Source organism: Mauremys mutica, chromosome 7 (assembly GCF_020497125.1).
Source record: "Mauremys mutica isolate MM-2020 ecotype Southern chromosome 7, ASM2049712v1, whole genome shotgun sequence".
In the NCBI taxonomy this organism is placed as follows: Eukaryota; Metazoa; Chordata; order Testudines; family Geoemydidae; genus Mauremys; species Mauremys mutica.
Genome location: NC_059078.1, coordinates 30904128 through 30929553, shown reverse-complemented (window position 1 = coordinate 30929553; position 25426 = coordinate 30904128). Strand labels below are relative to the sequence as shown.

General features: G+C 47.7%; 1 protein-coding gene across 4 annotated transcripts in view; it reads left to right on the top strand.

The window, feature by feature from the left end:
* The window catches only part of RTN3 (reticulon 3), a 40935-nt gene extending 18520 nt beyond the window's left edge, over positions 1-22415 (top strand). For 3 of the 4 annotated variants that reach the window (XM_045025369.1, XM_045025367.1, XM_045025366.1), the window contains exons 2-7: positions 15023-15230; positions 16772-16910; positions 17411-17480; positions 18162-18208; positions 18596-18654; positions 20404-22415. In XM_045025369.1, coding sequence (XP_044881304.1) covers positions 15023-15230; positions 16772-16910; positions 17411-17480; positions 18162-18208; positions 18596-18654; positions 20404-20449 — 569 coding nt within the window. In that variant the 3' untranslated portion in view covers positions 20450-22415. Of the gene's footprint in view, positions 1-7161; positions 9448-15022; positions 15231-16771; positions 16911-17410; positions 17481-18161; positions 18209-18595; positions 18655-20403 lie in introns of all 4 variants that reach the window. The other variant, XM_045025370.1, reaches the window with a different exon arrangement.
* The last annotated feature ends 3011 nt before the right edge of the window (positions 22416-25426 follow it).

Here is a 25426-nt window from a genome sequence, read left to right as displayed (position 1 = left end):
GCCTCATAGGTTCTACCCCCAGCTTTGATATTGACTTGCCATATGGGCCTTGGGCAAGTCCCTTCCCCTCTTTATTTGTTAGTCTGTGGAATGGGGATAATATCCCTCAGAAAGCATTTTAACAGAGAAGATAGGTTCTAGCTGTATTAGTGGAAGGTGTATGTTGTGCTGGAAACGTGGTCAGTGGAAAAACTGTTTAGAAAATCCCAGAAAAATCCTTTCAGCACAGAGTTAAAATAAGTGGTTGTTCCTCTTTGAATAATTATCCTACCCAAGCCTAAGCAGAATGTTGCTAAAAGCTGGGAATTGTGACCTGTTGATTAAATTGGTTGCCAACAGTGGGCCCCACCAGAACTGGTATTGGGGCTACTAGTATATGCAGTGCCTTAGTGGCATTGACCTAACAGCTGTGGAGAGAAAATAGCAAAGCCTCTCCCTATGTCTTCTCTGGTAGCTACAGTAGCTTGCTGTTGGTATGAAATTCTGACCCACCGAATAGTGATGCATCTAACAGTAAGTACAGTAATGCAAATGCATCAGTGCTTTAGCTTATGCTGTGGATTCCCTGGAGGAAATTGTTACCGGTATAGTTCAGGCAGTGGTAGGAGTGGGGAATGCTGTGTTCTCTCACCATTTCACATCTCATCCCATGTCTTGTCATGAATGCAAATGATACCATCCTATACCTGTGAAGCAACCAAATATATTTTCTAAACCATATAATTAACAGGATGCCAAAGTGCAATAGCTGACAAAATAGAAATGACTAGATAACAGATACCGTAATATGCCACCTTTTTCTAATCTGAGATGGGGAGATAAACTGTTAGCCCATAGTTTGTTAGTATAAGGAGGAACTTAAGCTAGGAAAACTGCTTGAGGTCTGAAATGACTTAAGTTTCCATTCTCTACAGCAATGGTTTTCAAGCTGTGGGTCGTGACCCAGTACTGAATCGCAGACTGTAAGGCGCTGGGTCATGGTGGTTCTAGTCAGCACCACCTACCAGGCCATTAAAAGTCCTGTCAGTGGTGCTGCCCAGCTAAGGAAGTGGCCAGTTGCAAGTCCAGTTCCTACGCAGTCCAGTTCCAGTGCCTAGCACCAGCTCCGTACTCCCATTGGCCAGTTCCTGGCCAATGAGAGCTGGGGAGGGTGTGGGGTGAAGGCGCGTTGCCTGCAGGCGAGAACCACGCAGAGCCACTTGTATACCTCTGCCTAGGAGCTGGACCTGCTGCTGGTCGCTTCTGGGGTGCCTGCCTTAGCACCCCTAGTGCGCCACTGACTGGGAGCCGCCACAGGTAAGGCCACACCCCACTTGCACCCCCTGATCCACTCCCCAAACCCAGAGCCCCCTCCTGCACCCCAAACAGAATCTCAGAATATCAGGGTTGGAAGGGACCTCAGGAGGTCATCTAGTCCGACCCCTGCTCAAAGCAGGACCAATCCCCAGACAGATTTTTGCCCCAGATCCCTAAATAGCCCCCTCAAAGAGTAAACTCACAACCCTGGGTTTAGCAGGCCAATACTTAAACCACTGAGCTATCCCTCCCACCTCATCCCAGCCCAGAGCCCCCTCCCATACCCCCAAACCCCTCATCCCCAGCTGCATTGGGTTGTGGGCATCAACAGTTTTCTTCAACTGGGTCACCTGAAAAAAAGTTTGAAAACCACTGCTCTACAGGAACAAAGCCATTCACTAAACCAAAGGCTTGGTCTACACATAGGGCTGGTCTACACTTACCTTGCAGTCCGACGCGGGGAGTTCGACTTCTCGGAGTTCGAACTATCGCGTCTGATCTAGACGCGATAGTTCGAACTCCGGAAGCGCTAGGTCGAACTCCGGTACTCCACCGCGTCAGGAGGAGTTGCCGGAGTCAACCTGCGAGCCGCGGACTTCGCTTCCCCGCCGTCTGGACGGGTAAGTTTTCGAACTAGGGTAGTTCGAATTCAGCTACGTTATTCACGTAGCTGAATTCGCGTACCCTAGTTCGAATTAGGGGGTGTGTGTAGACCAGGGCTTAGATTTTGTACCAGTACAATTACTTTGTTTAGAGGCTGTGATGTTTAACTGACAGTTATACCAGTACAATCCCTGGTATTTGACACAATTATAGTATAAGGATACCTTATACCTGTAAAGCTTATTTTCCTTCCTGAATAGAAATAAGTATATCAGCAGGAAGCACCTTTATACTGATATAAATGCCTCTGCACTTGGGGGGGGAGGGGTGGATGTTGTAATGCCCTAACTATCCCAGCATAGTTAAAATGGTACAAGTTTTCCATAAAGAGAAGGCCTAAGATAGTTATAGGCAAATTCAACTAGATCCAATCCCTTAGCAGTACGATTTCTTGAAAACCAAATGGGGCAAAAGAGTCTGTAATCTAGGAGTGTTCTCCTGTGGATTTGACTTGCATCCCCCAGTTCTAGTTTTTCAGCACACACCTTTTGAAATTTTGGAAACTTTGGGTGCTGGAAACACCAGAAGTATTCAGATGAGACATGAGTGCATCAACTTAGCCCTTGTATCAGCCAGTCGTTGGAGGTGCTGTTCATTTAACTTGATAAACAAAAAGTTGGATCTATTGGCGCCACCAGAGTTACTAGTTTAACCCTGATTTCATGTGCACAGTTAAACTTGAATAAATTGTGGAACCTGCATATAAGGGACAGTCAGAACTCCAGGGTAGAATGAAAGATTGTCATGCCTTAGCTAACCAGAAGGTTAGGAAACTTCAAAGCTGGTCATCCTTCAAAAAGGGCTAAGGAAAAGAGCTGATTCCCAACTTACATGAGTAGGATAATCTAAGGAAAAGCCTGCTATGCAGTATCAGAAATACAAATTCGTTATTTGGCTGTCTAAGTAATTCACCCAGCTGGCACAGTACACTCCAGTCATCTGGAATAGGAAGTTGCAATACTGAAGAACTTTGGGGCAAGCGGTGGGAACAAAGTTGTTAGCCGGTTACAGCCTTTTAAAAAACATTTTTCTTTCTATTCTGTCTCCGTCACTAAAGTCCTTTGCAACCTAGCTTGACTGCAAAGTGTCTGCTGGCTAACTTCCTATCTTGGTGCCGTGGCTGTCAGGTGCTGATACTGCTTTGCACGTTTTTAGCTTCAATCTTAATGTCTGTTGTACTTGCTTGGATTAGAGATAACGCAAATTAGTTCAGTGGCAAAAAAAAGCCTGAATTTTTTTTAAGCTAATCACTGGGGGCAGGGGGGATGTGTGCACATGCTGTTAAAGATTCTAAATCAATTGTCTATCACCCTATTAAAGTGATAAGTATGTAGTGATTGCTACACCACTTCATTATTAGCTTGCTACAGATCTCTGATGTAAATTCATGTTTTTCTATCAGTTAACATACCGTTAGACTTTAAAGTAGCAAATTTTACTTATGAGTTTGTGAAAACAAACTAAGCAAGTGGTATAGACAGCAAGATGCAGAACACTTTGGAAGGAGAACCAAATATAAGCTAACTCTCAAATCTGAGAAAGAAATGCCCCTCAACACTGAATTCTATCCCGTGGAAGAGTCCATAGCAAGTTGGTCTGACCTGTAAGTTGAGCAAGGCTCCTATAGATATCTCCCATTCTAAGGGAAGCTTTTATAGGATTTCTTAAAATGGCTTTGAACCCAAAGAGGAAGGATGGTCAAGTTAGGGAGTTTCCCTGGGACTCAGGAAACCCACATTTAATTTCCTGCTCTGCCACAGATTCCTGTGTGACCATGAGCAAGTCACCTAGGTCTAGTCTACATTAGAAAGCTAGGTTGACCTAGCTACGTCGCTCAGGGGTATGAAAAAAACACAACCCTGAGACACTTAGTTAATCTGACCTAAGCCCCAGTGTCAACCGTGCTAGGTCGAGGAAGAATTCTTCCATCAACCCCCTTTCAGAGAGATGGATTTACTACAATGATGGAAGAACCTCTTCTATCACTGTAGTTAAGCATTTACACTACAGTGTTTTTGCTTTGCCCTCTGTAGCGTTTCTAGTGTAGACATACACTTAGTCTCGCTAGGCTTCAATTTCCCCTCTGTACAATGAAGATAAGAACATTTCCCTTACCTCACATGGGTGTGAAGATAAATATATTCACAATTGTGAAGGGCTCATATTAAAGTGACGAGAGGACAATTTAGTACCTTTGGCCTGTTTTTTGACTTTATAAATGAGGAAACCTGTTGTGGGATTCTTGCATCTTCCTCTGAATCATCTGGACACTTGGAAATTGGATACTGATCTAGATGGGACCCAGATCTGGTCCAGTTTGACAGTCCTATGGCTATAAGAACAGAGGAGTTGCATACCAGATCAGTATTCCCTAAGTGTGTGCTTGCCATTGCAGTTAAACAGATACTGACAATTTTTCATATTTCCATAGAGAAGCTGGGTAGAGATGTCTTGATCCTCCATTTTAAAATGAAAAAGCAAAAGGAAACAGTTTTTTAAAAGGTAGCTTTTCGTGCCACCTTCATGCATCATAAATTAACAGGGACAGAGCCTCATTTGAGTGCAAACTGGATGAAATTCTCTGGCCTGTGATACACAGGAGGTCAGACTTGATGATCTAATGTTCCCTTCTGGCCTTACTCTGTGAATTTTTTCCTTCAGTCTCTTATCCCTCAAGCCATAAGAAACATCTGAGTGTTTTCCCCCTAGAAACTACAAGATCACTCTCTCCAAGCTGCCTGACTTGAATATGGATTTTGTAGTGTGATTCTAGTGTCTTTCTTTATGCATACTCTGATTTGGAGAATACAAGTCAATCACATAGGAGGCCTGTGTTTCAGATGAACCTTTTAATTGTAGAGCCTTGTTTTTGGTGAAATGTACCTTTATAGATCCATTAGAACAGTGGCTTTCAACCTGTGGTCAGCAGACCCCCTGGAGGTCCATGGACTTTGCCTAAGATTTCCAAAGGGGTCCACACCTCCACTTGAAATTTTTTAGTGGTCCGCAGATGAGAAAAGGTTAAAAACCATTGCATTAGAACAATGGTTCTCAACAGATCTACAATTGTGGGCTGCATATGCGACCCACAATGTGTTAGGTTGAGAACCACAGCACCCAGCCTGCAAACCCTCCTCCCCCCTGTTCTTTTAATCCTCCATTGATGGGGATTCCAAAACCTCCTTTTGAAATCATGGGAAGCTCTGTTTCCTATTGGCCATTTAAGAACATAAGAGTGGCCATACTGGGTCAGGCCAAAGGTCCGTCTAGCCCAGTGTCCTGTCTTCCGACAATGGTCAATGCCAGGTGCCCCAGAGAGCTAAAAGTTAACTTTCCATACCAAACCTTTCCCTTTTAGGATGCTAGTAATATTTTCATATAATAGTAGCAAGACTCGTCAATATTTGCTGTTGCACAGAGCCCACACAGCAAACAGGCTGTATCCAAATGTTACTTCATTTGTGATCCTGCTTGTAATGTTAACCCTATATTGAAGACTAACTTTCATGTGTGAAGCTGTATATTGCCTGAAGTGTGATTGTGGAGCTGTGTAAAGCATACTTACATCAGAACTGACATTCATAACATCCTGACAGATATTCCTGGACAAGCTAGAAATATACATAGTGTGCTTTAAAAAAATCTAAATTTTTGCATCATTCAGCAGAGAGGGAGGTGGATATAAGTGACAATTTTCCAGACTCAACAGATCACACAACCGATAGTAGAAATTAATGTTATTTGGGTATAAGCTAAACTATTAAAATAAATTGGCCGTTTATTTTTTCTAAATCCCTTCTTTAAGTGTTGTGTTGGGAAGCCTGTTGTGGTGGTGTTTGGAAGGTAGTCAGTTTCATTGCAGGTGTCCTCTTAGCATGTAGGTTAAGACAGATCTCAGGGGTTTATTCCTTGTTACATCTGTGGTCAGTATGAAACAGCAACATGTTTTAATGTAAATAACTTCATCAGGAAGTGGACAGCATTCCATGTGGAATCCTAATGCTTCTGCATTGAGCAGCTTTCTTCTATGATGTGCTTTTCAAAGCTCAACTTAGCATATAGCACATATTTTCCCAGGCACTTGCTCTGATTCATCTTGTATGAAGTTGTTCAGAAGCTGATCAACATGGCTGAATCACTAAGGAACTGCAGCCATATAGACCTAAATTATGCCAGAGGCACACTCTCTCCCACCTGCAACGGGATTGGCCCCACCTCCGCTTCTTTCACAATTGTAATTCCGTTTGGAGGGAGTGTTTCCCAAATGACTCCACACCGCATGTAGCCCAGACTAGTTCCCTTGGCAGTGCAATCAGAGAAACTGCTCTGAGCGAATCTGCAATAACACTGGGTGAAGCTTTTCTCATAGCACATCAAAGCTCAAGGAGACTTTGAGTGGTGATGGTGGGACACACACCCTATAAACTCCCGCACTCCAGACTGCGAGTGCTCTAGATGAGACACCACCTGATGATGGTATAACCAGACTGCCTTTCTTGACACTGTTGGGATGGGACTGCCATCCCAGCTCTGCAGGGTACATTGCCACTAACTTTCTTGCCCCCTGCTGCAAGAACAGGACAGAACCCTGCCCACATGCTTGAGTGGAACAAGAGAGGACTAGTTGCCTTCCACTCCACATAGAAAGCAAACTAGAACACACTTCTTCCATATACTGAGGTGAATAGTTCAGAGGCAATAGCTACAGCATTGACACTAGAGTGCAGGTGTCCTGATGCTTTCAGGTTTTTTCAGGTGTCACTTTAATTTGGGTGATGGTGAATTTAGGCTCTTATTGGAACTGTACTATTGGTTTTGCAATCCCATCAGTGCCTTAAGTAGCACGCAGCAAAAAGTTCAGACACTTATTTTGTATTGCTTTTGTTAACCCTCTCAGCATGCCTGAGTTCCTCCACTGCTGCTTTGCGTACTTAATTTTGCAGGCCTTAACACTCCCCTTCATGTGCTATGAAATCACAGCTGTAAACTGGCAGCTTGGAAAGTATTGGTGTAGATTGCAACCTCTTGTGTCAAGTGGCTTCCCTGTCCTATGGCTGGCAGTTCCATGCATGTTTGCCAAGGCTGGTGTCTCGGGTCTTGTCTTTTTTTCTCTAGATCCCAAGAGAGCATGTTGCCTGCTTGACTTTTAACTTGTAACTGCACTCTGTGAATCTCTCTCTCTCTCTCAAATCCTGGCCTCAGAGGGGACAGCTTCTCTCTCTGATAAGGCAGCTTCAGGGATTCTGGGATCTGAAAATCAAACCCCTGGCTTGTCAGCTTGGGCAGACAGCAACAGAGAAATAAACAGCAAATCCCCTCCCTCAAATGAGGTGAAAGAACTGGTGGTTGCTGTAGACAACAAAAGAATGGATAGCTTCCGTGGGCCAAGTGCAGATTCTGGAATAGAGGCAACATCCATTGGGTCCCCTGGGTCGGAAGGCTCCCCATTTTCTATTGGAGCAGAACCTCATTCCTACAGCCCAGTGATTTCGACTAGTTCCCCAGAACAAACGTATGTGAGGGGCACCAGTATCTGCCTGTCAGAAGATGGTAAGGCTGAACAAAGCAGACGTAAAGACCAAGATTTTATGGACCAAAACAAGAGAGTCACTACAGGCAGTGAATCCAGATTTACTTTCCTGACTGACCGTAAGCAAGATGCTGAGCAACCTCCGATCAAAGGTGTCTATTCGCAGTCTTCCACTCCATCTGGTGGGGAGACCACTCTAGAAAAAGACTCTCCTGAATCGCCATTCGAGGTGATTATCGACAAAGCAGCATTTGATAAAGAGTACAAGGATTCATTAATTAGCAACTCCAGTGATCTCAGTAGCAACTGGGTGATGCACAGTGAGAGAGAGCTTCTTACGGATATCCCAGAAGACCGTGTCTGTGAGTTCCAGGTGAAACCTCGCAGCGGGAGCATTATTTCAGCAGGACCTGGGCTATCACGCCAGTCTTCAGGTACAACAGCTGCATTGGAAGAAGTGTCCAAGTGTGTACGCGAGATGCACAGCTTCACAAATGAGCTGTTGAACTGGGACTTGATTCCTAAAGTAGAGCATTCTGAGAAGATTGCTGAAACCTCAGACCTACCTGCAATGCCCTCCAAAGAGGTTGGCGGCACTCCTACGCAGCCAGCAGGCAACAGGACAGAAGTATGCAAAACACCCTCCCCTCATCCTGTCACTGTCAGCGTCCAGCAGAAAGACAGAGCATATACAGACTTAGCAGCTCCTCGATTTGAGAAACATGTTCCCCTGGACAAAGAAGCTGTTAAAATCAAGACTGCTTCACCTGCTGCAGTTGAACTGAAGGCTGATGGGAGCTGGCCAAGTTCTGGCCTGGCTGAAATCACAGATGCAGACAGCTCTGGCGAGTCTGATGACACAGTGATAGAGGATGTGCCCATAGATCTGGCCTATGGAAACAAGAAGCTTGTCCTTCAACCCACAGATAGCGGCGTGGCACCAGTGGAGAAGCTGACCTTAGCTCCAGTTACTGCTGGCAAAGCAAGAGACTGGATAATTGCAAATAATGAAGAGGCACCTAACAAGCTGCACAAACACAGCAGAGAGGGTCAGTTGCCCTCTAAGACACCAGAAGATAATCAGGGATTCACTGATGACTTTGAAACTATAGAAGCACATCCAGACGTTGGAGGAAGTCCAGTTGCTGAAGCAAAACTTCCCAAGTTGTCCACTCTGGATTTGACGTCTATAAATATGCAGCATTCCGGCAGCTGGGATCCAGGTCTCCTTGGGAAACCACTCAAGGCTGGTGAAATTCTGAGCATTTCTCCAACGGCAGCTCCATTGAAGGATCTTAGAAACATGCCAAACGAGAGAGTCCCCCTCTCTCTGCCCTTGGGTAATTTGAAAGAACAAGATAATCCAGATGCCTTAAGTGGGGAGAACTTTATGGATTTCATGCGGGAATGCTTGAAGTCAAAGGGTAATGACTCTCTAGAGGACCTGACAGACACCTTCTCAGAGGCTGAAACTGCAGCTCTAAAAACCACTCCTCCAGGAAGAGCTCTTCATAAAGATGAGGCAAATAGGTCAGATGTGAATGTGGATGGTGATTATGCTGTGCGAAGCATCACTGATGACAAGGGCAACTTCCAGAAACCTTTGTTCTCTCAAAGATCTCCCACAGTAGCTCAAGACTTTGAGCAGGAGCAGCTGACAATTAAGGCCCTCAAAGAACTAAGTGGAAAACTGGATGACGAGCAGACTCCAGCACAAAGTAAAATCTCCCCACCTGGAGGGGGAAGAACAGCACAGGACCAGGACACCTCAGCAGCTGCTCAGAAATCTCCCTTGGAGAAGAGGCCTCTCTGCATCCATCAGCAAACAGATATGAAGCCCGCCCCTGCCACAGCTCACATTAGTACTGATGGTGAAATCCCCAAAGAAGCTGTCTGGGATAATGTGGCTGGATCTCCAGTAGAACATGCCCTAGTGAGGCTACTGACTGGGTTTTCAGGTAAACGTTTTATATTGGAAATACAATACCAGTCTCTTGTCCTTATTTGCTTGTCAGACACTCACCTTGTTAATACCCTTAGAAATCTAGGTTTACAAAGGAAACCAGCTTACTTGCATTATGAGTATAAGAGCACATCTTGGGTTCTGGGTGGTTCTAATCATGTTTTCCTCCTTCGTTGAGAACTTTTCTTCATTAATGTCCATGTGCTTTCTACCATTCTCCAAACAGGGCTGTTTGCTTGCTGAAGTAAGTCTGTCTTGTAGCTGTAAATTATTTGAAAACATGCCTTATAGTGAGAGACTCAAGCAGCTCTATCTGTTTTAGTTTAACAAAGCAAAGGTTAAGCGGTGACTTGATCAGTCTACAAAGAGAACAGAAATTTGACAGTAGAGGGCCTTTCAGTTGAGCAGACAAAGGTCTGACCAGATCTAATGGCTGGAAGCTGATGTTAGACAGATTCAGCCTGGAAATAAAGAGCAAATTGTGAACAGTGAGGAATTAACCATTGGAACAATTTACCAAGGGCTATGGTGGATTCTCCATCACTGGCAATTTTTAAATCCACATTGGATGCTTTTCTGAAAGGTTTGAATCAGAGTAAATAGGAATTAATTCAGGGCAGCCCTGTGGGCCTGTGTTTATACAGGAGATCAGACTAGAGCCCAGTGTTCCCTTCTGGCTCTATAATCTGAATCTACTGCTACCCATTTCTGTATTTTCTGAATGCCTTCCATGTAAAATCACCAATAGCAATGTCCCAAGTGGATTGCCTGGAGTCTTGGGTCAGAACTCTGCTGGGGAATAATTTGGGGCATAGGTGGGGAATAAAAGACCCACTGATGTCCATTCCACTAGTACTTCTATGTTAATCCAGATTACACACACATCAGCTGGCCTGCTAGAATAGCAAATACGCAGGGCCACAAACCGTTCTTTTAATAACGTGAAGCCCCTGAGGCTTTTGCATCATGTGGTTCATTTTCGAAATGTCTGCAAACACAAGCACTGATTATTTTGTAAGAGGTTATTGTGAAAATTTCTTTACAGAAGATAAAGGCTTGGCTTGGCAGGGAAGTATGTGTTGGAAAGAGGCCTGAATAGAAACTCTGTTCACACTTCCAGTGTGGTTATGCTGGGAAGATGAATTTCAATCTGGTTTTCAAGGCTCCCTATCTAGTGTATGGACATAAAATAACAAGGGTATTTGGAAGAAGTTCATGCACAGATTATAGCTGGGTTCAGTTAGTGTCCATTCAAGTGACAATGTGACACAAGTAACATTTCCATTAATGCGAGGGGCCACTCTGTCCTGATCAGTTGTTGAACTGCACTGAATGAAATAGCTTCTGTCTTTGGAGCATCAGTGTGACCGGCCCCTGTTTTGGTGTTCAGATGCTGGCTGAATGCAAGGAACAATTAAATGCTGGCAAACTGAGAGCGTGGTTGAGTTGGCTGGAGGTGGGGCCCAGAATGTGTAATCTTCCTTTAGAGTCATGTTTTCAAAAAATGTAAGATACCATGTGTCCTTTGAGATTCAATGGAAGCAGCCTTGGGAGAGAATAGTATGAGTTGGGAAAGGGTGTAAACACCAAGGACAGTTCGGTTATTTGGGAGGATAACGGAGAGAAATGGGGTGATCTGTAGTTTCCAAGGGAAGCAGTGGAAGACGCATTGCTTGGACTGGGCATTAGACAATACATTGTAATGAGCAGTTCTATATCCTGCACTGCCCGGGAGATGAGACCCTTCCATATCCAGTTCCTGCGAATCTCTTAAATCTTCTATTCAGCCCACAGAGGGGTATACTTACTTCCATAGGAACTGGAGTGCAGGAGTGTTCATACAAGAATACATCTCAGTGGGGTTTTAAATGACCTGAGTGATTTGCATCCCATCATTGATCTTCCATTCACAAATGCAAGGTCGGGAATCCCAGTTCTCTAGGGAAGTGAGGAAAGCTAAAGTAACAGATGAAAGCCAAGTGGAAGTTGAGTTTAGTTTGACAAACCTACTCACCTGAGGTGTGGGCAGCAAACAAAAAGATGCTGTTGTGTGAATACTAGAGCACACTTCACCCATAGGCATTGCTTTCATCAAGTGCAGCCAGCCTTCATAGAAGTGAGGTATGATGCAGTGTGTTGAGGCATAAAAATCCAGGCACCTCATATGACTGTTGTGCTGAGAGCTTTATCCTTGGATACTGGGCTAAAAGCATGTGTACGTTTGAGAGACGCTTGGATTCTAATTCCAGCATAAGAACGACGGCCTAGGAATTGCCAACCAAAATTCTCTGTGGTGAGAATGTGACCAAGGCAGTTACATCCCCTCCGTGTATTTCTTCCTGCCTCTTCAGTGGGAGGCTGGCTTTGTTCTCCTTTAGTCTAATACCGTGCAGACAAACTGTGGTTCTTGGCTTTCACTCTCTCCAGCAATTTGGCTAGCAGACGTGATTCTCTTCTGCATTGTTACATGTGAGATTGACAGCCAGGCATCTCTTCATGGATAAACTATTTTTCTACAGGTCAGGAGAGAGCGACCCATTTGAAAAGGGCTTTTTATAAATTTATCTTTGGCCAGTTGCCAGGCTCCTTCGTAGCACAGAGAGCTCCTCTCCTGTCTCTCACAGTAACAGCCTTGTGTGTGCTTCGTAAATGCCTCCTCTGTCCTCTTCTGAGGGCTCTGGATCTGGCTGGGGACGAATTGTAAAGAACGAAGCAGACTCCATTAACCTATTTGGGTTCCTGTGCAGTGTAGGAGTTTAATTCGAGTGGAGAGGGCTGTGTTTTGAACCAAAGGGGGTTGAAACATCTGCCTTCACAACCTGAGCAGTTGGTCCTATGCTCACTGTACATATAGCGTCCTTGCTGCATGCTAAAGGAATGCAGGCTCCTAATATGGCTCCTCCCAACCCACTGCTTTCATATTTTGCTTGGCTACAAGAATCCAAGCTAGAATACTGGATACACATGAAGGTGCAGCTGATTCCAGCCTATGATCCTCAGACCAGCAGGAGGCTGGGAATTGTAAAGAGGCAGGCAAAGATAGAGCAATCAGATGGAACCAAAGTCTGTTTGAGATTCTGAATGTTTCCTTAACCTCTGATCTGAGTTACTGCACTTCCCATGTTCATCGTAATTCATCCATCAGCCCTGGCTCTCTTTCCCTAATGCTTGCGCAAGGTAAAAATAAAATCGCTAATTCTCCAGCAACCTGTAATCTGCCTTCAGCCGCATTATAATTCAGACCTAGAGATCTTAGATTGTTCTCACTTCCTCTCCTACCACATTTCCCTTCTGGCTGCTCTGACAGTTACTGAAAACCAATTATGCCAAGCTGCTGGTGCAGAAACTGCCTGGGACAGGAACTTGAGAAAATGGACACCCTTTATGCTTTTCCAAAACAACCAGATGGCTAGCTCTCTGCTTGGTTTCAATCTGAAGAGGGCCAGAAGGGAGAGTTTGGGGTTTTTTTTTGTTTTGTTGTCTTTTTTAACCACCCCACCCCACCCACTACACTGCCAGGTATGTTTTAAATAAGCTGCCACACTAGTGGAGTTCATCTCTGAATATTTAAACAAAACAAAAAAATCTTTCCCTTTCAAAGTTGCTGCTTCACCAAAACATATCTAAAGCAGCCATGAAAAACCTGGGGTAAACCCTGGAAATTCCTCCTTTTCTTTTCCGCCAGGAGGAGACTTGAATAGCTTTCTTGCAGAGTTTGAGCTGGGATCATGGACAAGTGCCAATGTTACTGGGAGTGGTGCTGGTTGACTGGCTGCCCAATTCTCTTCTCCTTCCCAACCCCCCACCCCAACTCCCCCCAGCAGCCTGTCACTAGTAGAATAAACAGCAGGGGAAAACCGGTTGGGGACTGCTGCAAATCCTTCAGCTTAGTTTTGTTCAGTCCTCATGCTGCCGTTAATGACAATGGCGCCCTCTTGTAGCGGAAGCAGGATACGGCAGGCAAAGCAATTAATACCCAAAGCGGGCACCTCCTACCAGGAGACATTATTTACGAGGGCTGGAAAGACAAAGCCCCTCTAATCTAGGGGATACACAAAGGGATCTGCCTTACTCTGAACTGAGATTAAACCCTGGGTGTGGACCAGGTTCCCTAACTGCAGTTTTAAACAGCTGTTAAAGAAGTTAGCTTATTTGTAGAATAGAGCTTTGGAGAGCAATTTGTGATGTGGGAGTTAGTCCAAAGATAGTGGCAGATGATGATGATGTATTGTAAGTAGGAGATGTCACCCATGTTATCAGTACTTGATACCACAGCAGTGAGCGCTGTGTAAGCGCCAAGCCCCGCAGACCCAGCAGTGGATTTGGTGGCAGGTAGGGGCTGATGCTTTCGACACCAGTGTGTGGTGGCTGGGTACTATGAGAAGGCTGCCTGGGGTGTGATTTAACCTGGCGTATCAGCTTTGGGGAAAGACAAATGTTACTCCTTTTCAGTCCCCTTTGGGTAAACATACGATGGGCCACACTAAAAATGAGACCTGTGGGGGCGGTAGTGTAATAAGTGGACTGTGATGACTTCATCCTAACTAATAGGCATTTTGAAGCTACTGCAGCTGTGTTTCCAGTCTCTGGAGCTCAGCTCACTCAGTTCTGCCCCGTGTGTCGCTTTTGCTAAGACTTGCTCAGCACTAAACAGGCTCCTCTCATTTTACAGTCAGTGTCCCTGACTGCTAGCCTTCCTCCATATGTCTTGGTGCATCACTGCGTGGCCTTGCTCTTTAACCCTCCAGCAAAATCCGAATGCTGTGTTGCAATAGCCCAACCATTCCTAGGCCTTTGGGGCACAGGGCTGACTTCTTGGCACATTCAGGCTTTGAAGGAATGGGATGTGATGGAAGGGAGAGGCCCTTACTCAAACACAAATCCGCAGTGATGAAGGAAATGCTCTCCATGCAAACTTGCATGCTGTTTTTAAAACTTGATTTTAAGCTGTCATTGTGACTGACAAGCAGGTATTTCCCTGCTCAGACTGTCTTTCATGACAGCTTACTCTGGCCAGGCCCACTTCTCTGACAGGGTAACGTTGCCTAGCAGGAGCAGAGGATGGGAGGTTACCAACTGTGCTGCTGATATTGCAGAGTGACTTCACACAAACTGCTTAACGTTGCTGCTTCCTGAGTGTGAAGCAAGGCTCATACCTGCCTCTCTCCACTGGGGCTGAGTGTTTGAAAGCTAAGAGAATTCTGCCTTGGGTTTGTTTCCACTTGTCTGGCTTTGAGTCCATCCCCTGTGTTCTGTGAGATCTGTTGTATGGAGACTGATTAGCTGGTGCTAAAGAAACACTAGTTAGAAAGGATTTTCCCTTCTAGTTTCATTAAAGAAGTATACCCCTGCTTAATGTTACATATCTGCAAATGCATTCATGACTATGATTGGGCCTCTGCACCTGTTGTCCAGTGCAAGGGGACCTATGCTATAGGCCAATAAAGCTCCATCTGAGTGAAGATTACTTAACAAGGGCCTGTACTGGATCCTGCACTGTCCAGCACTCTCCACTGCTCTGTTACCCCCGCCTCCGTAACTTCCCCTTGTTTTGTCCCTTTCCTTGGCAGTGCACGATCTGATCTTCTGGCGGGATGTGAAGAAGACAGGCTTTGTCTTTGGCACGTCACTGATCGTGCTGCTCTCTCTGGCCGCCTTCAGCGTCATCAGCGTGGTTTCTTACCTCATCCTGGCGCTGCTGTCAGTCACCATCAGCTTTAGAGTCTACAAGTCTGTTATCCAAGCCGTACAGAAGTCTGAAGAGGGACATCCATTCAAGTGAGCCAATCCTTTGTTCTTAGAGGTGTGGCCATTGGATAGACCCTCCAGTTACATAGCTAACTGGAATGACGTGCCCTGAGCTCTTCAGCATGTGGTAGCACTGGTATAGTGGAAATAGGAGCAAGATGGGTCACACAATAGCATGTTCCCTTCTGCTCTTCTGGTTAATCTGTATCCTGTGCCAAGAGAGTAACTGCCCTACAGTTCATGACCTAGATACCGTCCCACCCCTCCGGAACCATTGCACAGAATGGAGTGACTTTGGGATACTAGCTATCTGTGCCCCCTGCTGGAGTAAGAGCTTCTAGCAGCATCCTGATTGTTATACACACAGCAAGCTTTGGGGGGCAACAAAACTACTTAAACGCAAACTTGTGGGGGCAGGGACTGCCTCGTAATGTGTATGTATAGTGGGGTCGCAATCCTGACTTGTTGTCCCGTGGCTACCATCATCGGGCAGATGGTTTAGGGCTTATCTAAACCTGAACATTAGTCCGAAATAAAATCAGATGTGAATTTCAAGCAGATTAGGAACAGTTAATTTGGAATTTTGGAAGTGGATTAAGACAATTTGCAGTAAAGTGCTTTTATCCCAGAATAAGAGCATCCATGCAGGTAGCTAATCAGGAGTAGTTCCCCAGGTAGACAAGCCCTTACTTTGCCAGTGATTGCAAAGAAGATTCCCAAAATAGTTGGTGGAACCTGTGGCTTTAGAACCCGGACAGTGATGATGTCCACACTATCCATCTTATATCATCGTGGTACTTAGAAGCTCCGGCCAGGCTGGGTCCCATTCTGCTAGGTGCTGTACAAACATTAAATGACTGCCCTTGCCCCAGAGTTGACAGTTTGTGATCTCCTCTCTCAAAAACACCTCTCAACATCAATATTCATGTCAAGTCCACAGTGAAGGGGTCTGTGCATAAACAATGCAAATGTCCACATCCTCCAGGGAAGAACTAACTGGATCGGAACCACACAATTCGGGAGATTTACCGTACTGGGATGTTCTTCCACACTAATCCTGCTGATGGCACTTCAAATGCAGCAGGTGCTTCCAAAGCAAGTGTAAATGTGTTTGAAGACCTCTCCTTCCCTCAGTTATCACTCAGGATGGTGCTGGCCCAGTTCCCCACCACTGCCCTTTCTCCCACCCTATCTGGTTCTTGTAGCAAGTGTAACGGGTTTGAACTTCCAGGGTCAAATCTAGAACTTTCCTTCTCCTCCTGGCTGTGGGGCCTGCTCAGTGGTGTTCTCTGCTCCTAGTGGAAGGCATTGGAAGGAGCCAGTCCACTGGGGCTTCTTACCTTATTAGTCCTCCCTGAGTAACAATGCCCCGGACGTATCATCTGTGGGGTCTAAACTTGAGATCTCCAAATCTAAAAGGATACTGCCTGAGCTAAAGGATTCCTTAGACCATAAGCAATAGCACACTCCTCTACCTCTGTGCATGGTTTGGCACCGAGGGCGGGGGGAGAGTCATACTGTTAGCATAGGGCTGACGTCTCTCATTGGGTGCAATTCTCTTGTTCTTCCAGAGCCTACCTGGACCTCGATATCACGCTCTCTTCAGAGGCCTTCCACAACTACGTGAATGATGCAATGGTGCACGTCAACCGAGCTCTCAAACTCATCATCCGCCTCTTCCTGGTGGAGGACCTGGTGGATTCCCTGAAGGTTAGCGGGGGGATTTCCTGGTGGAAGGGGCTATTGTTGGGCAGTGAGTCTTCAGGAGGGAAGCCTGGCTCTGGTGATACCTGCCTTGGAGAATCTTCCTTAGAGCTCTGCAGCCCAAGCTAAATTCTGGGCAGATCTGAAGTGGGAAAACAGTGCCACAAACAGATGAACCAGAGATCAGTGGGACAGGCCATTGCCTGAGGAAGACAGTTGGTGAAATAATATTAGGAATTTGTATTACAGCGCCAAGGAGCCCCAGTCATGGGCCAGGCTTTGTGCTGGCTGCTGTACACACACAACAGACATTCCCTGCCCCAAAGAATTTAGAATCTAAGTGGTGGTGTGACCTTCCTAATAAAACTCAATACCAAAGTGCTCAGATCAGCATACAGTGACTGGTGCTCTAATGTGGCGCCAATCTAGCCTGCGTGGAGGCAGGTCAGTGCTGCTGAGCAGCATGGCTGGGTCCTGTTAACAGAACTGCACTGTTCCCTTTGCAGCTGGCAGTTGTCATGTGGCTGATGACGTACGTCGGGGCTGTGTTCAATGGGATCACCCTCCTCATTCTTGGTAAGAGAGCGGCCACAGTTCAAGAAGGCAATGGGCCTTTGTGCAGTGGGGGCGTTTCCTGGTCTATCTAGCAACCTATTCCTTTCATTGTTAGTCAAGGAGCTCATCCAATGTAGATGAACGTGGACCTCAAAGACTAGGCCTTGGGAGCCATTGCATCAGCTTCTAGTTTGTCCATCCCTAAACAATGAACCTCTGTTTAATCCCTTAGTTCTCTTATGAGCAGGGACTAGCAGTTAGGAAACCAGGGTTCTACTCTGCCATGGGGTTGCTGAGCACCCCTCAGCATTTACTAATGGGTATTAAGGAGCCAGAAGGATGGCCAAGTGGCTAGCACACTAGGTTGGAACCTAAGAGACCCAGGTTCAATTCCCTGCTCTGGCACAGATATCCTGTGTGACCTTGGGCAAGTCACTTGGTCTCTCTGTGCCTGTTACCCATTTGTAAAATCGGGATAATAGCATGGCCCTGCCTCAGGGGTGCTGGGAGGATAGATCTGTTAGAGATTGTGAGGGGCTAAAGTAAAGAGGGAATAGCTAGAACCCTGTCCTGATGCTGACTGTATTGCAGTAATTCTCTGAAAGCAACAGTGCTGCACCTTACATAGGGCAGTAATATTTCCATGAGCAGCCAGAGTACAAAGAGCTATTGCCTTCCCCGTGACCTGTCTGTCTCTTGCAGGAGAATTGCTGATTTTCGGTATTCCAGTTGTCTATGAGAAATATAAGGTGAGTCACCACAATCTCCCAGCACACGCATTGTTTAGCAGCTTGTTTAGCTAGCAGATGCCTGAGGCACTGGATCCTCCTCCAAACACTGTAAAAATACCTTGCAATAGACGTTGTCAGAATTCCGTGTGATGCATGTGAATTTAAGGCAGTGGCTTCGTCAGAGGAGAAATGCAGACATATCAGGAGTCTCCATGGTCCTAGCTAAAGTTTGCCTATGCTAAGTTGGTAGCTACTTTACAGAGGTCAGGTTGATCGTGATGGCCCCATCTGGCCTTAGAAGGTAAACGGAGGCAGCCATTCAGAGAACTATGAAGGGAAGCGCTACTGCTGTCTGTTGGATACACTTCCCCTTCCAGCTGTCCTAACCCGTTGGTTCTTCCTTAGACGCAGATCGATCACTACGTTGGAATCATCCGGGACCAGACTAAGTCGATTATTGCAAAGTGAGTCCACTTGGCACTTCTCTAAAAACCCCACTATCAAAATAGCACCTTCCCTGTCACCTAAGAGCCAGGAATCCCAGGCAGAGGACTCCTCCTCCTCCTGAGGATTGGACCTTCTGTCTGTACAGCTGCTAGCATAGTGGGGCTTCTAGGTGCAGCAGTACCAACCCCATCTGAACTGGACTTAGCTGTTGTGAATGAGCCTTGACTGAGAGGCATTGCTAGTAGGGGTTGGGGTGCACATGATCTGCTGACTTCATATGGACCATGCAAGTTCATTGTCTCTTCAAACTGCTCTTGGCTAGTAAGGCTTCCTTGGAGGCAAGTAGTGCAGACCTACTGCAGTGGGGAGAGGTGCCCCTCTCACCGGCCCCAGCACGGACCTGCCCCAGACTAGCCATGGCTGGGGGAGAGGAGCCCCTCCCCAGGCCCATCAGAGCCATTGGTGAGAGGAGCCCCTCCCCAGGCCCAGCCCAACTGGAGCTTCCGCAGCTGGGGAGAGGCGCCTCTCCCTTGGCCCCGAGCTGCTGAAGTGAGAGGGGGCTGCAGGGAGTCCTCTCTCCCCACTGCAGCACCTGGGGCAGCCTGCATCCCTAGCCCCACCCCAGAGCCCGTACCCCAACCGTCTGCCCCAGCCCTGAGCCCCCTCCCACACCCCAAACTCTTCATCTCCGGCCACACCCAAAGCCCTCACACACATACCCCCAGCACCCTAACCCTCTGCCCCAGCTCTGAGCCCCATCCCACAACCCAAACCCCTCGGCCCCACCCCCATCACATGAATTTTGTTATGTGCACCAATATGGAGGTGATGTGTCACACTTCACTGCTGGTGAGCCCTGCTTCATACTGCAGAAGAGAAGCATCTCTGCTGGGCGTGTTAGTGGTTGGCACGGCGGTTACAGCTACTGGGCCTGTTTCCATTTGACACTCTAGATCAGGAGTGGCCAAACTTACTGACCCTCCGAGCCGCATACGATAATCATCAGAACCTCGAGAGCCAGGTGCACCTGCCAGGGCTCAGGGGGTGGGGCTTGAGACTTCTGCCCCATGGAAGGCGCCTGCCAAGGCTCGGGGCCCCAGCAGGCAGGCTCCACGGGGCTGAAGCCCAGAGCCCTGCCAGAGGCAGAAGCCCTGAGCTCCCTTCCCCGCCAGTCTGTTAGGTGGAGAAGGGGGGGCATGGTGGGCTCCAGGAGCCACCCTGTAACTGTAAAAGAGCCGCATGTGGCTTGCGAACCAGTCTGGCCACCTCTGCTCTAGATGCCTGACTGCTGTTGACTTGTAGGGGGAGTTGGACACTTTGAAAATCCCTCCCTTAGTTGCATTCTAGTAGCTCCCAGTGTAGTGTGCTCGTCCTTGTGTACATACATGCGACTGTCCAGCCCCAAAAGCTTACAGTCTAGTCTAATTCTTCCACGGCTTCCATGAGCACGAAATTCCACCACAAGCCCTCAAGCCAAGAGCGTTTGGGGCACAAGATGCTCTTCAGAACAGGTGCTGAACAGAAAGAAGAGAGCCACATGGAGGGTCCTCAGTAAATCTAGTGCAGTGACAACCCCGTCATGTCTGCAGAGATAGAAAGCCTCAAAGCATGGGTGTCTGCTGCCTGAGCCAAAGCCTCCGGTCCAGTAGCTTGTAGCCTCATCAACATCTTGCATGATCCAACCACTAGCCTGTCATAAGTTAATGAGCATCCGGCTGACCTCTTGGCCCTTAAAACTCACCCTTTCCCTACTTCTTTTCCTGTAGGATCCAAGCAAAACTTCCAGGAGTGGTGAAGAAAAAGCCAGAATAAGCTGGGGGGTGGGCAGCCCCAGGATCCAGCCATTACTAAACTCCACGCGATAGTTATAACCATTGTTTCTTGTACCTATGAAGGAACATGCTGAGTCAGCTTGAGCCTGCATTCCAAGCGTTTCTTGTTATTATTTGGCATTTGCTTTTCTAAGCCTAGAATTGGGCTCAGAACGTGCACCAGACTAAAGGAGACCTGGCGTCCAAGCCATTAGGGGAGCCTCAGCACACCTGAACGATTGCAAGGGTCTTGTCCCTGACCGCAGGGAACCGAATGCTGTTCTGAACGCTGGCTCCTCTTCGGTTCCCAGCCTGCAATGAGGGCAGGGTGGCGCTCTGCTCGACCAAACGCTTTCCCGCCTGCCAAGGGGAATCGCTGCAAGGAGACATCCCGCTCTTCCCCCCCACCCCCCCCACCCCCTTGGCTTCCTGCACGTCTACATTCCCTGCTCCCCAAATACTCTCCCAGCCGGCTCCTTGGGGGTCAGGGACTTGTACCAAAAGGGGTGGGGTGGGAAGTCCAGGAAACTCCCCCCTCAACCTTGCTGAGCGAAAGGGGGGTTTGTACCCCTATGTGACATCAGTTCTGTGCTTTAGTCTGGTTCATCCCTCTCCTCTCCAGTTCCTTTTAATGTGCCCCCCACCCCTTTCCCAGGTGGTACCTTTTATTTCTTACTCTGAGATGAAAATGTCTGTATCTGCTGTACACTGCTGTAAACTTGTGTAGAGGAAAAACAACATCCCCACCCCTGAACTCCGCATGTGACTCCTCTGCTGTCATAACTCCTATCTCAGCCCCCGGAGGGGAGGGCGGCTGACCACTGAGAGCTGAACTACTGAGACAGCGCCACATGCTGCCTTGCCCGCATGCCATCCTGGCAGCAGGGAGCAAAGGTCCCTTTGAACCCCAGCTGGGCGGAGAAATGGTACTTAACACTCGAGTGTGCAGAATAGTCTTAGAGTGGGAGATTTCACAGTTCGTATTTGTTGTACACTCTTCACTCGCTGAACTTTATTTGAAGGTAGCTTTGAGTTTCCTCTGGTCAGGAGGAGTCAGTCTTTAACCAGCCTGCTGTGCCCGGTGAAAGGTGGCGGCGCTGAGACCTAGACCAAATGCCCACCTCTGTTGCTTTTTCCAGGGGGAAAGGAGGCACTGCTAGCAGGAGTGGGAGGGAAATGCCCAGTGGATGAATGAGCCATTCATTCAGCATTTGGGCTCAAGGGGGTGAGGGGGATTCTCACCTCCCTCGTGTCAGTTTAGTGTGGCAGGGAGAAGGGAGGCTTTGGCTGCTTTAGAGAAGCTCAGGCTCCTTTTTAGCACAGCATCTGCTAATGGAGATGGGGATTCTGAGCCCTGCGAGGCAGCATTTAAACAAAAACCACAACTCTGCTTTTGAACTGAGCCCAACTGACTCAAAGCCTAGATGCAGGTAGTCTATTACAGGGAATATGCCCCCAGGCCTGATAAGCCATGTGCTGACAGCCACAGGGCTTATAACTGGCTGGGCCACCTTCTCTCCCTCCCAAGCAAAGCTTGTGGGGATGAGTGTAGGGAATTCAAAGCCTCTTTGCTCCTGCCCTGGTCTTTTCTCAGCATCACGGCAACAAACCACATTCTCTGCTTTCCCCAGTGGAAACTGCACTGATTGTCCTGCCCTGACTTCTTTCCACCCCTTCCCCAGGACCTCTTCTGCACTGGAAGCTGTCGGCCCAGCTCTTACGTCTGTTCTGTTACTGCTGTTGTGAGATACGTTGAACAGATCTTTGTGCCAGGCAATTTTTGTGTCTTTTTTTAAAGAGAACATGTAGACAAAAAACCGGAAACAAACTACTAATGAAGCTCTGTGTGTGTGTGTGCGTGTGCGTACGTGCAGCATAAATTACAGTAGTGCCCCGGGAGCTGATAACCCGGTTCCTGTCACACTGCAAATGATGTGGTATTAATAAAAAACCACCATGGACAGGTCCCCACTGGCTTCGTTTCCTGCGTCAGTCGTCTTGGGGAGTTGGGGTAGATGGTGGGTGGGATGGAGTTAGCCTCGGCAGCTGGAATTCCCCATAGCTCCCCTGTCACTGGGGGAGCAGGGAGCAGAGCGTTGGGCGTGGGGGGAGTTCTGGCTCTCTTCCGCTCTCTCTGTTGGGCCTTCTCTTCAGGCTGGGCCATTGAGTGCCTTATCTTAAAAGCTTTGGGCTGAGGATCGGGATTGACAACTCCACTCCTCAGGCCTGTTCTATTCTCAAGCTAAAGCTCATCTCTGCAGGAGAGTATCAGTGGTCGGTCAGACTCCTATGAAAAGATGGCAGCACAGACATGCTGCATGGCGCAATAGCTGGGCGGGATTTTGAAGTTGCCATTGAGCTATAAACACGTACCTCATCCACCACTTTAACTGACTGTTTCTACCCCCGTTTGCTTAGTTCAGGGCACCGACCTAACTCAGCTCGAGGGGAATCCAAACTCATCTCAGACGCTTGAATCAGTTGAGTGTCTGTCTGCATTGAGGTATAGCACTGAATGAGTAAATCTGTTTCTACGCACAACTAGTTCACCTGGTTTAGGAAGAAACTAAACCATTTTTAAGACAGCTGAAGTGGCTAAGAGCATCTGTGCTAGACCAGGTGTTCAATCAGTGAACAAAACTCTGCAGTTGAGCCATTTAGTTATTCTTCTGAATGCTCCTCTTTGCCCTAAAGAATTCTAATTGACTCCAACTCCTGAAGCACGGATCTTGCAGACTTAAGCGGTGGAGAAGCACTGGCAGTAGGGTGCTTGTTAGACGATAACCCCGCAAATTAACGCACTTCAAAACTGCATCATTTGAAAGGTTTTATTTAACATGTTTACAAAACATATGCATATAAAAAACATACTGATGCAAAACACCTTTTCACGAGGACCACATACAAATATTCCAATACTGTCACTAAAGTGTAACATAGGCATATAAATATAATTCAGAACATTTACATGGTAGCTACAAGGAGCAAGTCGCTCTTGGGAGGGGAGGTGTATAAAAACATTTCACTCGAAACCACTGAGGCTTCAGGTAGGGCTTAACTGAGATGATTGTAGCGTCTAGTCAAGATGGGCACAGCTAAGTCTGTAACTCAAATGACACCAACCTGCCACCTGGTTTTTGCAACGTTATTCTTGGTAGGGAAGATTGAGATTTGAATCAAGCTGCTACTCTCCCTATGCCTGGAAAATTCTGGAAAGCGTGAGGCCTCTCAGCTGAGCTACCTACCTCCTATGCTGGCAAGCGTGACTGCTCCTGGGCCTAGTGACCTACCATCTTAGTGGTACCTATGCTGGTAAGGTACAAAAACCTAAACGGATGGCAGCTACCAATCACTATAGACTTCACATGAGTCTGAAACCGGCTTTTCTGGACTTGCCCGCAGCATGTAGCAAGGGAGACGATGGCGAAATGTCCTAATGTTGCATCTTTGTATGTTAAGAACCCACCTTCCCTGCTCTCCAGAGCAGGTTATATACAGAGCTGGAATGGAAGAAGGGAAGCCCAAGAAGATGGCTCTGAACACCATCCATGCAACAGCTTTGGAACCACGAAGACTCCCCTTGGATAACCACTTCCAACACATCAGGCATGGTCACTAGAGCATGCTCTGAGATGCTGGAGCTAGCACTAAAACCAAGGTAAGAATCTACAAGCAAAATGCCTCGAGTGCAGGCAGCTTCTGAGTCCAGAGGGAGAGCCTGCGCCTCCTGTGAAAAAGCAGGGCTGTGCCATGGGGCAGGGGCTTGGTGTCACTTGGCGTGTTACCCATGAAGGCCTGGAATGTTAACTTGTGTCTTCCACCCTCCTGCCAAACCTGCTGGGTGGAGTAAGGGATTCTTAGTCTCACGGTCCTGCTTTGCTCTTCAGGCCTCTACCTGGAAGCTGAAGAGCTGCTGAACCTCCATTCGTGGCTGAGGTGGGCCTGCACGAATGGGCCCTAGTGCTGCTGGTGTCCAGGTGTACACAAGGAGTGTAGCCCCTTCCCAGCTCACTTCCCCAAGTGTGAGCTGTGCCGCCATAGGTGCACAGAGGAAGCGTGATTACACAAGGGCAGCTCTTGAACACTAGCTACGCAGGAGGAACCTCTCGCTAGCCCTGTCAGCTTCACAGGAAAGAGCCAGTCAGTCTAGAGGGCTGAGAGCTGGGTATTTCTACCAGCTGCCTGATGCTCAGCTCCTGCCTTCCCATGGCTACACCCAGCTCTTAATAGCTCAGGCAGGGGCAATGGTGCTGGCTGGAGCCCAAAGCTAGTCTTGAAAGGAGGGGCTTGCCATGGGGCAGTAAAAGTGAGGCTCAGGGTAGTGCTGTTAGATTTGCATCAGACTCCCCCCTCGCCAACCCTGGGCTGCAGCAGAGCTTGGCTGGGAGGAGGAAGACCTGCCCCTTCTCGGCTGAGAGCTAGTGGGGAGAGGCACGCTCAGCTGTAGGGAATTCTGCACCACCCATCGCTAGAGCTGGTTTCTACTCTTCACAGCTACAGGAGCGTCCCCTGCAACAGGGGACTGTTCCTCCCGGGGCAGGGGAGTGTTTAGCAGCAGATCCAGCCCTGCATGATGGGCTCTAGATAGTAACTTGTGCTAGCTCTGCCCTCCTCCAGTGTCGCAGCCTAAGCCAAGCCCGGGCCCAGGGTTTCTCGTTGCGGTGGAGGGGAGGAGCTGTATGAGAATGAGGCCGTGTTTCTATCCCCAGTTCACTCCCCTCCCCCCCCAGGCATGCTAAGGTAACTGCTGTAACATCTAAGCACCTTTTTGGTCTAGATTATGCAGCATGGATCAGAACCAGAGGCCTCTCAAGCCCCTCCTACCCCCAGTATCTTCCCAGGCTGAGAGCAATGGGCCCAGCCAGGCTGCTTCCCCCATGCTCCCAGATCAGACCAATGGGCCCCATCCAACCCTACAGCCCATCAGCTGCAACCTTTCCTCTAAAGTACCACTGGATCTGAGCACCCCCGAATCCTT